At 40.5% G+C, this 16,494-nt stretch overlaps 1 protein-coding gene across 8 annotated transcripts in view; it reads left to right on the top strand.

Annotated features, from left to right (window-relative positions):
- The window catches only part of LOC125454231 (protein unc-80 homolog), a 246,595-nt gene that overhangs the window by 13,860 nt on the left and 216,241 nt on the right, over positions 1–16,494 (top strand). For all 8 annotated transcript variants that reach the window (XM_048534782.2, XM_048534788.2, XM_048534790.2 and 5 more), the window contains exons 3-6: positions 1,248–1,404; positions 10,033–10,331; positions 13,292–13,415; positions 14,942–15,006. In XM_048534782.2, the coding sequence (XP_048390739.2) occupies positions 1,248–1,404; positions 10,033–10,331; positions 13,292–13,415; positions 14,942–15,006 (645 nt within the window). The remainder of the gene's footprint in view (positions 1–1,247; positions 1,405–10,032; positions 10,332–13,291; positions 13,416–14,941; positions 15,007–16,494) is intronic.

The raw sequence follows: 16,494 nt of genomic DNA, 5'->3' as shown, positions 1-16,494 counted from the left end.
ATCGTCAATCGTTATGGAATTGCCTTAGCCTGTACTCATGAATGCTCATCGTGCAACATTTCAAGGATGGCCCCATCACCACCGTAGTTAGGGATAGTCAATAGATGTGGTTTGCAGAATCAGACTCATCCTGATACGAAATGAAAAGAAATCCTCATGAAGAAGTAATACTGGACTCAAAATGTTAACTCTGCTTTCCTCTCCATAGATGCTGTTGAGTTTCTTCAACAGTTCCTTCATGTTTGAGTCAGATTTCTAGTATCCACAGTATTTTGCATTCATATATTTTAAAAAATCTTTATGGTCTCTTTTCCCTTGCTATTAATGATAAGCATTCTCCCTAAAACTAGAAAGAGAATTATTCAACATTTATTGAATGACTGAAATATACCATGTGCTTTTGTCGTTTCGATAGTAACAAAAATTGATGATGATTGCTCCAAGATACTTCAATTCAATTCTTAATTAATTCTTAATTTAAATTTATCCCAGGATAGATTTGTCAGATTTTTTGTTTTTTCATTTTAAATTGACCCCGAAGTGTGTGGCTACTGCCCTTCCTCTGGGCTGGCAGTATTTGTGTATTGGAAGACCATATAAATTATGATGTGATTTTTTTTAGAAAATATTTTCATGCTACGCGTGGCACTACATGTGTCATTCTCAAGTTGGTGGGCTGTGACCAGTGTCGTACCCCAAGGAGCAGCACTTCAGCCCCAACTATTGACAAATTACATCAAAGATTTGGATGAGGGGACCAAATTTAATATTTTCACGAATGCTAAAACTAGTTGGAAGATGAGCAGTGAGGAAGATGCAGAGGTTTCAGGGGATTGATTTGGCCAGAATATGGCAGATGAATGTAATGTGGAAAATTGGGTTATCATCCACTTTGGTGAGAGATTGGGCAAGTGTTTGATGGAGGAGGATGTTTTCTCTGACTGGAGTGTGTAGCAGCAGGAGTCACCAATTTAATGAAGTGCGAGGATGAGGAGAATTTCTTTTCACTCTGAGGATGATGAATCTTTTAAAATCTCTACCACAGAGATCTATGGATGTCAATCATTGAGTATGTTCAAGACAGAGATTGATAGGTTTCTACATATTAAAGTGAGTGGAAATGCAAGATTTAATGAAATGCAATTGTAAACTCAGCACAAGGCTTCGCCTACAGAACACTCACAAGTTTTCCATTCTATCTCCCACAAGCAAGTATTAATTTGTAATTATTTTTTATTGGTTTCTAGTCCTTTGAACGTGTTTTGGTGGAGAGCAAGTTGCATGGCCTCTCGCCTGCTCTCTCTGAGGCCATCCAAAGCATAACTCGTTGGGAACTAATACAGGCTGCCTTGCCTCATGTACTCCACTGTACAGCTACACTACTGTCAAATCGGAATAAACTTGGTGAGTTCTTATGCATTACCCTCTGCCTGCTTTTTTATTTGGAAGATGGACTGCACTTGTATTTTCCACAAATGAGTACATGTTGCATATTTATGTATAGAAAATCAGTTTATTTTTATGAGTGCATTGCAAGGTAGCTAGAACCGTAATTAATATGGTAATGTTCTGGACTGAAATAAAAGATGTTGGTTAACATTGAATTTTTCTGTTAATAGATTCATGCAGACAGTGGTGGCACAGTGACTCAATGGTTAGCACTGCTGCCTCACAGTGCCAGGGACACGGGTTTGATTCCAGCTGTGGGCAACTGTCTGTGTGGAGTTTGCACATTCTGCCCGTGTCTGCATGGGTTCCCTCTGGGTGCTCTGGTTCTTCCCACAACCCAAAGATGTGTGGAATACGTGGGTTGGCCATGGTAAATTGCCCCATAGTATCCAGGAAGGTGCAGGCTAGGTGGATTAGCTGTGGGAAATGCAAGGTTACAGGGATAGGGAAGGGGTGGGTCTGGGTGGGATGTTCTTTGGAAGATTGGTATGGACTCAATGGGCGGAAGGCCATGCTTCCATGCTGTAGGGATTCTATGACAATAAGTGCAAAAATATTAATTTCTAACAGATCATAAGACAGTCTCACAGTTATGAAACTTAGTTGTTCTGTAGCCAAGCAGAAAGGTATGGTCGGTGATAATAGAGGTAACAAGGTGTAGAGCTGGATGAACACAGCAGGCCAAGCAGCATCACAGGAGCAGGAAGGCTGACGTTTCAGGCCTAGACCCTTCTTCAAAAATTCTGAAACGTCAGCCTTCCTGCTCCTGAGATGCTGCTTGGCCTGCTGTGTTCATCCAGCTTCACGCTTTGTTATCTCAGATTCTCCAGCATCTGCAGTTCCTACTATCTCCAAGGTACGGTCAGTGGTGTCTCTGTCCAAAAACATGGACTAGTTTTGTTGGGGATTGGTGACACATAGTAGGGATGATGGAACAAATAAAATATGGTTCTAAATATACTATCCACATTCATAACATATACATTTTAATTGCTGACAAATTATTTTCACTTGTTGTTAACCATTTTTGAGGAGTTACGGTAAAATTTAAAATAATTTCTGTGAAAAATGATACAGCCAGTAGAGTAAATGGTACTGCTTTCAGCTCAATAGATGTGGAGTGCCCAATGCTAACACATGGAACATTTATCACCACAAAAGCATATTTTCATAATTCCTTCTTCAGCAGTTGGAATTTTCTAAGTTGAAATTTATTGGAATGACGCACAGAGGTCATGTTCCCTTGTCTAAACTACCAAATATGTAATTTGGCCACATCCAATTTCTGCTAATTAATAGGCATTTTAGTTTTGAAACCATTGAATGTACATTTTGAAATGGGGATATGCATGGCCAGATTTTCATGTGGGAACAGGAAAATTAGAGTTGTGGCCTTTTTTGGTTTCTGAAATGAAAATATGTCTCTTAATCTCATTCCCATCATCATTTTGGTTCGTCGACATGGACATGAAGTGATTGGGTTTGTGAGCCATGAGAAAAGCATGGAATGAGTGCAGGAGTGGAGTGAGCGTGGAGTCAGGCTGTTTAGGAGATCTTTGTTAGTTCTCAGTGACAGGAGCTCAGCTCCCAACGTTATTCTAATGCCCCCTAAGGCTTAACACCTCACCATGCACCCCATGCCTCAATGCCCCTCATGTTCTCGCTATAGACACTCACCCAATATCCACTGTGAACAGACCTCAGAATGTCTTTTAAAATTGACATTAAACTAATAAGCTCATGATAATCTCCAAGATCAGTTATTCAAACATAATACATATTGAAAAAAACACATTTATAAATACCATTAAAAAAAACTTACATTGCCTCAAATGATCAATCTGCTCTTAAAAAAATGACATACTTGCAAAGAAAAAGCAAACACAACAATCATTTAATAAACTCATAAAACTGCCAATCTTGAGGTGAACATGTGCCCCGGCTAAGATAGGCTGTTCTTAAGTGTTTGAAATAAAGTTTAACGAACTAGCTGTAAGAATTTTTTTTTCAGATTCCCTACAGTGTGGAAACAGGCCTTCCAGCCCAACAAGTCCACACCGCACCCCCCCCCCCTGCCCAGAGCATTCCACCCAGACCCATCCCCCTACAACCCACACACTCCTAAACACTACGGGTAATTTAGCATGGCCAATCCACCTAGCCTGCACATCTTTGGACTGTGGGAGAAAACTGGAGCACCCGGAGGAAACCACGCAGACACAGGGAGAATGTGCAAACTCCACACAGACAGTTACCTGAGGCTGGAATCGACCCCGGGTCCCTGGCGCTGTGAGGCCGCAGTGCTAACCAGTGAGCCACTGTGCCATAAAGAATGGAACCGTTGAAACCAGAATACCTTTTTACCCTTTCACTCAGCATTGCAGGAGCAAGTAACTGCTTCCTTTTCCTTTGTGAAATACGTTGAGGAATATCTTTCTATTTAAAAAGACTCTGGGTGTTTTTAATCACTCTAAGATTAGACGACAGATCACACACCATTTTCTTCAGTTTTGAATGCATACAATCATTGAGATATGTATAAACGTATGTAATTTAATTGGGAAAGGTACTCTAGTGCATCTCAACACTTATATAATGCTGGTCAGTATAACGATCAACTTGCTTTTTTTTTACAAAATGTTCTTTCGGAAAAATTGTTGTAACTAAAATAACCCTATGTTGCAGTACATCTAACTTGATGCAAGTTCAATTTGGATTTGAGCAAAAATGTTTAACACTTTCTGTCAGAATGCAGCCTGAGTCCTCAGAAGGCTGTCCCTCTGATCATCAACTGTCCAACAAGGCAGTTTTTATCATCCTTCCAGAACCTGCATGAAAATGGTGTTAGGGCGAGGAAGTTCACTTTTCCCACGAAGAGGTGTGTGTGGTGTCACAGCTTAAAACCTACCTGGCCGGTATTGAGGCCAAAAAGATAGCGGAGGGGGTGGTGGTGCCACTGGGCCAGAAGAGATTTTAAACAGAGTGGGCAAAAAGTTCTCAGGCAGCACTTGGTTGCCACAATCCTCTTATTATCAGGAATTCATAGCAGCAGGAGTTGAGGTTCCCCCACACAAGTGAAGAAGTTCAGTTGAGCACAAGGAAGGTAATAGCGGGCAATGGGAGTGCGATTGTCAGATTTTAGTTACGGAGGTGATGGGAACAATATTCTTGACAGGAAGGACAGTGGCTAGGATGTTTAGAAAATAAAGGAGAAGGGTGGGGTAGGAAAACCATAAAGACTGTGCATGAGCTCTGCTATTGAAGATGGAACTACTACTGCTCTAGGATACTGTTAATCTGTAGGCAGGCAGTCACAGCGATCTGGGCCATAGACCATACAACATTGACACTTGCTGACAGGTCAGTGGATCCAAAGCTGTTATGGTCAGTGGCTGTTGATATGACCATAGCTGATGTAACTACTAGACAAGCCAGATTCCAGGACTGAATCTGCTTTGATACTTTGTTTTTTATTTATTAACGTCATGGTCTTGTAAGCACACAAGGCTGCAGCTTTGTTTTTCACAATAACACAGACGCTTATGACATGAAATAAGTAAAAATAAAACAAATCAAATAAAGCTATTTACATATAAACAAACCAGCTTCAAAACATTCCATAGATTGCATCCAGTGTGGAAACAGGTCATTCGGCCCAACAAGTCCACACTGACTCTCCAAAGAGCATCCCACCCAGACTCACCCCGCTGCCCTATTCGTGAGACCCTGCATTTCCCGTGGCTAATCCACCTCACTATGCAACCTTGGACACTATGGGGCAATTTAGCATGGCCAATCCACCTAAGCTGCACATCTTTGGACTGTGGGAGGAAACCGGAGCACCTGGAGGAAAGCCACGCGGACGTGGGGGAGAATGTGCAAACTCCACACAGCCAGTCACCCAAGGCCGATATTAAACTGGAGTCCCTACCGCTATGAGGCTCAGTGTTCAGCTCTGCTGCCTAAAACACACAGTAAAATAAAAGCCCTTTAACCCCTCAACACCACATTTTAGGAGCGACTATACGTTTTTGACCTTTAGTCAGAGCTCCTTGAAACTGAACACAGAAGCCTTTGAACTAATATTTTATCTAACTAATTTTTTTAGGCTCTAATTAATGGGCCAACACACGCACAAAAGAGAGTGAGACAGGCAATGCTGTTCTATTTGGCCCATGCAAGCTGCTTCGATTCATTAGAAGCTGTGTGTTTCAGTGCGGACAGAACTTCAGTAGTATTGTAGCTCTGAGCCTTAGTAAAAAGCCAATACATTCCATGGGCACTCACTCATCCTTTGTTCAGGAACAGCATGCATCCTCTGGCTCCATTCAAAATCAAACCCCCAGAGACCTGTCTGGAGTGTTAAGGGGCTACATTCACCTTGCCACACTGAATCATGCCATTGAAACTTTTCTGATCCATTTACTGCACAACACACACTTTCTGCTGACTATGATAGCTGTGTCCATCCAGACCTGCTTAGACAGACAGTTTGTCTTCATCCTTTCAACATTTGAGATGAGGAACTCCCTCCTCTCCTTTTTGGCATTGGAAGAGGATTTTGAAGTCCACACTGACAAACTGAGGACTGCCTGCCCAGCATTCTAAATCCTTGCCTCCACAAACATGCTCTTCAGCCTTACAAACTGAGAGCAATGTACTGAAATGGCAGTCAGAAAAATGGCACAATGATCAGTTTAAATCTTAAAAAGTCCTGCCACTATTCCTACTCTGCGACTGCTATCTGGGCTTCACCACATCTCCAGACCTTTGAAAGTGTGGTTAGATGGACCTCATCAATTTTTTTTTCTTATTCATTCATGGGATGAGGACATCGCTGCCGAGGCAGCACTTACTGCCCATCCCTAATTGCCCAGAGGGCAGTTAAGAGTCAGCCACGTTGCTGTGGGTCTGGAGTCACATGTGGGCCAGACCAGGTAAGGATGGCAGTTTCCTTCGCTTAAGGATGGCAGTTTCCTTCGCTGAAGGATATGAGTGAACCAGATGTTTTTTTCCGACAGTTGACAATGGATTCACGGTCATCATTAGATTCTTAATTCCAGATATTTGTTGAATTCAAATTTGACTATCTGCCATGGCAGGATTCAAACCTGGGCCTCCGGAACATTATCTGGGTCTCTGGATTAACAGTCCAGCAAGAATATCACTCGGCCGTCGCCTCCACACCATGACTATTTCCCCTTGTGGTTCCAATTCATATTTCCCACCCCCACAAGAAATGTCCTACACATAACGTTAGTTTTTTGCTCCTGAATCAGGTTACTCAAGTTGGGGTATTTCCTGTACTGGCACATCCCACTCAGATAAAAGTGTCCCAAGCAGTATACTTTTTCACTCTGAAGGATTGGGTGCAGGATGATGTCAAGCCTGACTTTCCTGGACAGCAATCAGAGTTGGTCATTGGCCAAATGGTATGGCAGACTCTTTGTGAGGTTTGCCACAGTTTCCAGGACTCTTTCCTAGTTGTTTTGTTAAATATATATTGTCTAGACCTAAACCCTCTGATGCACCTTCCCTCCACCCGCTCCCTAAGGCCCATTGATGCCAACCCATCCAACCCACAATGACCACTTGTATCTTCATTATCAACCACTCTACCATCCCATTCACAATGTGTCCTCTTATCCTGCATGCCGATTTGTGCTACCCCCATCCTAATTGCCCTTCATACTGTCAATCTTAACACATTCCACTTCCATCTTCATTCACCCAGTGAGCTCTCTCCACCGAAATGATTCCTTTAATAACAATAGTATGTGAGAAAATGTTTAAAAATACTATTCATAATATTCTTGTTAAGAAAAATCTGTTGCATCAACACCATATGAAAACGCCAATTAACCAGGCTTTTTAAGTATCAATAACTGAAACTATGAGTATTTGACATCTCATTAGCTTGTGTGATTAAGCATTGAGCCAGTTACAAAACAGACCACAGAAAAGAAACCTTGTAAAGCTTTTAGTCAAGCAATGCTTTCAATTCTGTTTATGTTTATGGGCTCTCAAACATATCTCATGCAATTCCACTGCATCTAGGGAAGATTGAAAGTCTATGACAAGGTCTTCTGCTATCTTCACCTCACCTTTCAAAACCCAGTATGTGAGCCGTCCAGACAAGAGAATAGATTCATTTCAAGTGCAGCCAACCTTTCCAACAAATTCTGACCACCAATTATAATCAGCCCCTTCCATTATACACAGCCACTACCATCTCTAGTACTTGTGATTTTTATTGTCAACATTCTGTTAGTAAATATCAATAAAGTAACTTCAGAAGACGGTACTAAAATGTCAAGTTGTTATGTATTTAACTGTTTGGAATGGTACTTGAAGGCTGAAAATGATGCTGTACTACTGAATTCAGGAAAATGCCTTAATTAAGGCAGAATAAAACTTGACGCATGTTCGGACATCTTCAATCAACTTAAACAGCTGAGCATTTTCTAACATTGTGGCATCAATTAGGCACTAAGGATTTGTATTTGCTTTTATATAGATCATTTGTCTGTTGGCCACATAAGGCCTGAAATGCTAATACCAGATCAGAGCAAACCAAAAGCAGGGACAGTGTGAGTTCAACTTATTTAAGGCCCTGAGAAGAGTGTTTCCGGTAATGTATCACAACGTTAATGCAAACACTGGCATAATTGGACCTTACTTCAGAAGCAGACACAAATGAAGCTCATGTTGTGACTAAGAACAGCAGATGGACTGCCTAGGAACTGTGGTGTCAGCATTTGCAGACTTACATCTGCAGCTCAAAAGCTTGTAGCCATGCTTTATGCAAATTTCAAGTTAGTGGAGCTGCCACAGTGTTTCAAAAACCTCTTTGAAGGACTTCATGAAGCCTCATCTCTTGGTGCTCCATTGTGAGAAAGCCCTTTTGATTTAGTTACCAATTGCTTTCTTTAATGTTTGTCTTAGGATAAATTTTGTTTCTGTATAGTGCAGGTTGAAGGTGAGTTCCTAGAGTTTGTCAGAATAAGAGAGATGGTTTAATTGCTCTCATCAATATTGAAGCATCCTGTACAAGTGTCAGAAAAAAGCATCCAATCTATTTTACTAAAATAATTTCCTTCCTGTCATGAATAGAAAGTGGTGTAGTGTACATATTTAATCTGCAACAAATAGAGAATATGAAATCATATGAAGAGTGAATTGTGGTTTATTTATTCCTTCCATGTTTACATATTATCTTCCTTCTTAATTTTAGTTCACCTGTAATATCTTTCAGTTCTAAACATGGGTTCATACTGAAAATATTAACTTTCCACAATGCATTCTGATTTACTGAATGTTATCATGGCTTTGATTTTTATATTATTTCTATTTTGTTTTGTTTAGACATGATTTTAGAGGTTAAAACAACCTTACAAAATTCAGTGAATCAGCCTAGCCTTGGTTTGTGCTTTAGTAATAGTTCTGTTTGATCACACACCCTCAATGGCTATAGTACTATCTCAGCAATGTTGAGAGACGTGGGTTCAGTATTGCCCTTTCGGGATGGAAGTTGCCATCCTGACTTCGTTTGACCTGCAAGTGACTCCAGACACAGAGCAATCTGGTTGACTCTTAATTACCCTCTGGGCGATTAGGGATGGACAATAAGTCATCCTGTGAACATTAAAAAGAACTGAGGCAAAAGCATCTTTCTATTTTTGAGATTTTGCAATTGACTATTTTGTTCAGTAGAATATTAATAGATTTATAGCTCAAGGGGCAGCATGGTGGCTCAGTGGGAGCAGCCTGATGGCTCAGTGGTTAGCACTGCAGCCTCACAGCACTAGGAATCCAGGCTCGAGTCCAGCCTCGGGTAACTGTCCATGTGGAGTTTGCACATTCTCCCTGTGTCTATGTGGGTTTCTTCCAGGTGTTCTAGTTTTTACCCGTAGTCCAAAAATGTGCAGGTTAGTTAGATTGGCCTGCTAAATTGCCTGTAATGTCACAGGGATGTGCAGATTAGCTGGATTAACAATGGGAAATGCTGGGTTTCAGGAATAGGGTAGAGGGTGGGACTGGATGGATGGATGCTCTTTGGAGAGCCAGTGTGGATCCGATGGGGTGAATGGCCTATTTCCACACTGTAGGGATTCTATGATTCTAAGAAGACATGACCTAATGGATTGTATATTCAGCCTACTTACAGAAAACCATGCTGGGGAAGGTATGGTTACTGGCATGTTCCAGTAACCTGGAGTTGTGGTTCTCTTTTTGACTTGCATTTTCCCTATCCAGATATTTTGTAATTAAAGATGCACATCACGTAATCAGAGAGACAGATGGGTGCATTCCATGTTGTCAAACAAGGGTAAGTTTGTCAATCGCAAACCATTAGGAAGTAATAATCGCTCGTAATAATGACTCCCTCCCTCCTGTGTTCCGCTTAAGTGCGGGAAATGTGCATTATGTAAATTTGCTTTAAGAGAGTGAGCCCTTTAATAGCTGTAGTACAATGCTGTTCCATTTATTGATCCTCAATGTGGTCCCAGATCATCAGGGGATCTTTGTTTTTAAATAGTCTTTCCAAACTGTTAACAGAAATTGTTTTGTGTCGTACTACAGGCCATCAAGATAAACTTGGTGTTGCAGAGACAAAGCTTCTTCATACACTGCATTGGATGCTCCTGGATGCTCCTTTCGAATGCAGTAATGAGTCTGCAACTGCCTTTGGTACTTCAAGAGGAGGGGGGTCCAGCAGTGCTTTTGTTCACCAAGTTGAGAATCGTGGATCTCCAGGCCAGCTTGGGCAAGGCAGTGCCACTGAGGAAGAGGACCATATAAGACCTAAGCTATTCACAAATTCAATGGCCACTGTAGAGTTGTTTGTCTTCTTGTTTGCACCTCTTGTCAATAGAATTAAGGTATGTTTAAGTAAAAATATTTTTCATAAAATTAGTGAAACCTAGTGCCACTTTTGCTATTGAAAATCATTTTTTTGCATCCATTTGCGGAATGTGGGCATTGCTGGCTTGGCCAGCATTCATTTCCTGTCCCACTTGCCCTTTAGAAGGTGGTGTTGGGCTGCCTTCTTGAGCCACTGAAGTCCACCTGCTGTGGATTGACCCACAGTGCCATTTGGGAGGGAATGCCAGTGACAGTGAAGGAACAGTGATACATTTCCGAGTCAGGATGGTCAGTGGCTTGGAGGGGAACTTGGATGTGCTGGTGTTCCTATGCATCTGCTGCCCTTAACCTTCTAGATGGGAGTGGTCATGGGCTTGGAAGGTGCTGTCTGAGGATCTTTTGAGAATTTCTGCAGTGCATCTTGTGGATAGTACACATTGCTGCTACTGAGTATCGGTGGTGGAGAGAGTGAATGCTTGAGTGTTATTGGAACCTTATACATCTAGGAAAGTGATTTGAAAATCAGTAAGCTAATTACTCCTAGTGTCGCTCCATTGCTGAGTTGAGATAGCAACTCATATAATGGTGTCATTGCAAACTGAGTTCAATCCGTGTGTTAATCTTCCATTATAGTTGTGGGAAACCTTTATAAATAACTAGTTAGGCTTCAGCTGGAATACTGCACCTAATTCTGGGCACCGCACTCTAACAAGATTGGCAAAGCCTTGAAGATGTTGTAGAAGAAATTCAATAGAATGAACCAAGGATGAGGCATTTGAATGACATGGAGCGATTAGAGAAACCAGTATTGCTCTCCTGAAAGTAGAACAAGTTAAGGGGAAATGCATCAGCACTTCAATATGTTGGGAAGATTTGATTAATTAGAAAAGGAGAAATAAATTTCACTAGAAAGGAAACAAATTCAAGGTAACTAGTGAAAGAAACCGAGGGGACGTGAGGAGTCTTTACGATGCTGGTTATGAGCTGAAAAATGTTGTTACAAAAGGTTTCGCAGTAGATTTGATAAGGACCTTCAAGACAATTTGGATATAGATTACAAGCTATGGGAAAGGCCAAGGAAATAGAATGAGTTGCAAAGCTTTTTCAAAGAACTGGCATGGACATGATGGGCAAAGTGCCCTTCTCTAATGTTTTATGATTCTATAATGTAATAGGGTGCAAATTTAAAACAGTAGAGTGCAAGTATTTTATAATGCAGCATTTGAATTTCAGCATGTTGTCATTCTGGAGATATTATATTGAACTCACATTTGCCCATATATTAGACTTCTTCATTTGGAACTAGAAATCCTTTGTAAAGATTTTTGTAACAAATTTGCAGTGGCACTTGCAGAAATTTGGCATGAATTGTGTTGCCTAGCTACAGTTGACTGAATAATGCCCAAAATCATTGTAGCGGATGCACTATATTTTTCCTCTACTTAGTACAAATTAGTACAAATGCAGCTTATCCAGAAAGTGTAAAACATGACAAACTGGATTAATTGATTCTTGCCAATTAAGTAGCAAACCCAGTTTTGTGAGCAGTTTAATTTGGTTTAAAAACTTGGAGCTCCAATGTAAACGGGCAGGCACATACTTGTATGATTTTATGCTTGAGAATAGGCATGTTCTAAGTTTGAGAAATCTGAAGCAGCATGAAGCCAATTCATAAAAAGACTCCAAATGTTTTTCCAACAAATTGGTGGTGCCTGAGCAGTTCAGGTTGAATAGTGTGATGTTGCTCGAATGGTGGTTACATAATGGTAATAGCAATGGGTTAATAATCCAGTGCCCCAGGCTGATCTTCTGTGAAAATGGGTCCAAATTCCAGCCTGGTTGAAATGTGTGCTGCCTTAGAGATTCAGGTTGAAAGATGGCAAAGTTTGCTTTCAGTAAAAATCTGAAATGAAAAGCTTGCCTAAAGGCACCCATGTAACCTTGGTTGATTGTCATAAAAACTCATCTGGTTTACTAATATCCTTTAGGGAAGGAAATTTGCCATTCTTAACTGGTCTGGCTGTCATGTGACTCCAGACCGACAGCAATGTAGTTAACTCTTCATTGCCCCCGGCCAATAAATATGGGCAATAAATTCTCCCTAATCAGTGACGCTCATGTTGCATGAACAATTTTTTTTTGAAAAGAACAGGAATTATATACTTTAGGCTGGGCCCATTGTCTCCTACTGAACTCCAAATGCACACTCCAATCCTACTTATAAAGTAAAGGAAGAATTAACTGAGCACATAGAATCCCTACAGTGTGGGAGGAGACCATTTGGCCCATTGAATCTACACCAACAGTCTGAACGGCATCCTACCCATACCCATCTACCTACCCTACCCCTGTAACCTTCCATTTCCCATGGCTGAACCACACACCCCTGGACACTGTGGGCAATTTAGCATGACCACTCCAGCAAGTCCTTGGATGGTGGGAGGAAATCGGAGCACCCAGAGGAAACCCACCCAGAAGTGGGCAGAACACACAAACTCTAAACACTCATCCATTCAAAGTTGCAGTTGAACCCAAGTTCTGAATGCTGTGAGACAGCAGTGCTAACCACCGCGCCATGCAAAACATGAAAATTGAAACTAATATAATCCTCACGGAGAAATTTGCCATCATTCATTGTTATCTTGTAAATGGCACAATACTCAGGTTCTTTTAATCGGCTGTGCATGACTAATTTGGTGAATGTTGTTGCTTGATGCATGCAAGTATGTATCATCTTGTCATGCACGCTCAAGAAAATATTCACTATTTTCATCAGTGAAAATTTAGCTGAAAGTAATCATTGAGAATTATTGTATTTGTATTAACAGACAAAAGTTTACATTAATTATTGCAGAAAATTGACTAGAATATATTAATTTGAACCAATGTGATTTGACAGTTTTTGGATAAAATCCTGATTAAATAAATCGGCATTTCAAAATGAATAGTGCATTATTTAAAATTGTTTCTTCCTTAGGAATCAGATCTTACCTTTCGCCTGGCAAGTGGTCTTGTGATTTGGCAGCCAATGTGGGAGCACAGGCATCCTGAAGCACCAGCATTTACAGCTCTTGTAAAACCGATCAGAAATATTGTTACAGGTGAGAAAATGTTAACCACTGTGTACATGTTATAGTTTAAAAGTACCTACTCATGTTGAGAAAACATATAGCTCAAATATAACTGTGTGGTTTAACATGCGCGTGTCAAATTCCTTTCCCACAGCCTTTAGAGCGATCCCACATGAAATAAAAGGAAACTATTCCCTGTATTATAGTAAAAAAGGGGATTTATAAAATTGAACAGAACATTTGTCTGATAATATGAATGGTGTGGTTTTAAGGTGTTTTAAAAAGATTTAATATTTACTGTACCTGCTTTCTTTAGATATAATCAAAGAATTTGATGTTCCTCTCACCTCCTGCGGTTCAATTTGAGCTTTAGACACATATCAGCACTGAATGTTTAATAATAGGCTTTAGACCACAAAACCTGACTCTGTAGTGCTGGTGTTTTCGGTGCTATGGGAGCTGGTTGAAATTAATTTAAAAAGATGGTGGGTGTGGGCCCACTCACAGCCACTTGCAGCATGGTCTGCACTGACTGCCATGTGTTGGAGTGTTTATAACATGTATGGCTTGTGCAGCATGGGAGTATGGAGCGTGGATAGAATGGGCATCAAGCAGCATGTGATGTGATTTGATACTTGATCAATACTTTGGACAGCTTCAGTAACTCCCCATCTTAAACATGCTCAGAAAAACACACGTTCAGCTGCACAAAATGGAGCAGTTCATAATGGAGCCATTGAAGCTGCTGTTGCTAAAGTAAATCAGCCGTTGTCAGAATCGAACGTGGATGAACAGGGAACTATTCTACAGGGGGTCCCCAGTTTACTGCTTACGAGAGCTGGTCTTTATAAATATGATCCCACACACAGTTTTAGTTTTAGAGATCCACCAAATGAACATTTCCTGTCCTTAAAAATACCTGCTTTCCATTGTCCTGCAATGTGCTCTGACCTGTGTATAATTCGATTTGCAAACAGGTCCCCGCATCGAACGCATTCATTGCCTGGGGACTGTGTGTACCCACATTTCGTGATGAGCCACGATGCTATCAGCATTGGATGAAGGCAGATCCAAACCTTCAGTTATTTCTAGAAATGATCATTTGGAGTTTTTAGAAACTGAGCAACTGGCATAAATACAAACTTAAATGGCAGCAGAAGTAAAGCACAAAACCTTTTTAATCCACAAAAATGGTCAGAAGTGTCTGAAATATTGCAGGTGCCATGTGTTTGCCAGTGGCCTATACATTAATTACCATTGCAGCTATTGCTCAGCAATGCTAGGTGTTCATATAAAGGGACTATCTCTATATCTGGAATTCATGCACGGGAAGGACTTCCAACTGAAATTGCTGCTTAAATATAACACTTAACTAGTTAAAGTGGCGGTTGCTATAGTGCTCATCTCCACATGCAAGTGAATAAAATAGCCAGAATTCAAACAGGACAGAATTTCCATCCAATTTCTCCTGCCATCTACTGAATTTACACTGACCAAATGGACAGTGGAACGTCTAAACTCTTGTCTATTGGAGATTTGTGACTTTTCTTTTCCAGCTAAAAGAACTTCACCCTTAAATAACAGAGAAACACCTTGTGACTCTGATAAAGCTGAAACAGCAGTGAGTATTTTTCACTTTAATATTATTTGCTGTTTAGTGCGTTTATGTCACATAGCAGTAAGAATCAACCATTTAGCCTCCCGAGTGTAATCTGCAATTTAATGATACCTTGTATCTTAACTTCTATCCATGTGTTTAATTGTGCAGATTCTTTCACATTCTGGATAATTAATTAACATTCTTCACTAGGTATTACTACATAATAGTTTATATTGTTGCAACATGTACTATGTTGGCATATTTCCCTTACTCATACACATCACATCGAGAAAAGAGACATGCTGTGAAGCAAAACAGTGCAGAAATGGGTTATAGTTGGCGCTTCGTAGTTTTTGTGTAATGCACAACTTGGCTAAATTGGACAAATCTGATGGTATGGTCTGAACTTTGAGTGCTCCAGGATATTAGTTAAGGCACTTCCCAGCTAGGTGGATGCATCCATCCTGGGAAGTCTGACCACTCTCAATTTTGCGAGGTGAATTCCTTTGAATAGGTTTTCTGAGCCTTGTTAATATTGTGCAAGGACATATAGTCAGGTGTAAAGAATGGTCACAATATAAGTAGTGCAAAATAAAAATTAAGGATGAATTTTCAGCAGCATTTTCTTTTCTTGGCACTGGTGTAACTTTGACATAGTAACCAAGTCAGAGTGTTGGAAAGGAAGAACTTGTCAAGACCTTCTGGGTCATTTTCATTTGTCCTAGTGTTACAATTGTATTTACAGTTGACTCGGTATGCTTAAAGATTATAAATACTTGATAGATGACTTGTCAGCTTGAATAAAGGAAGTTATAGAATTATTATAACAGATTTAGCCCATGTCCATGCTTGCATTCCATAAGAATAACTCATCTAGTTGCAACTATCTGCCATTCCCCATTGCCCTTGATATTTCTCTATCCAAGCAATATCCAATACTATTCTGCACGTTTTTATTGAATCTGCCTCTACCATACTCCCAGGCACTGTGTTTTGGATCCTAACCACTTTCTGTGCTACAAAGTGTTTCCCCTTGACACCATGACTTCTTTTGCAAACACATTACATCTATGCCTCCTGGTTCCCAACCCACCTACAGTAACTTTTTTTCCTCCATCATCTCCATTTGGATGCCCTTATTATATTGAATTTTTCTGTCAAATTTCTTGCTAGTCTTTTTCTCTTCAATGAGAACATTTCTAGCTTTCTAATCTAGCCCTGCAACTGAAATACCTCATCCTTGAAACCGTTCTTGTGAATATTTTTCACACTCTTTCCAATGTCTTCACATCCAGAATAAAGTGTGGTCAGGACTGGATGCGGTATTCCAGTTGAGGCTCAATTTGTGCTTTATTTTAAGTTTGCCATACCTTCTTTATTTTTGTACTCGAAGTACAAATTCCAGAATTATATTTACCGTAATTAGCACTTTCTCAATCTGTCCTGCCACCTGAAGTGATTTGAGCACACATTGTCACTTGTTGCCCAAGATGCCGTGAGAGGCAGCTG

The sequence above is a fragment of the Stegostoma tigrinum genome, chromosome 7 (assembly GCF_030684315.1).
Source record: "Stegostoma tigrinum isolate sSteTig4 chromosome 7, sSteTig4.hap1, whole genome shotgun sequence".
NCBI lineage: Eukaryota > Metazoa > Chordata > Chondrichthyes > Orectolobiformes > Stegostomatidae > Stegostoma > Stegostoma tigrinum.
This window is presented reverse-complemented; position numbering and strand designations above follow the sequence as displayed.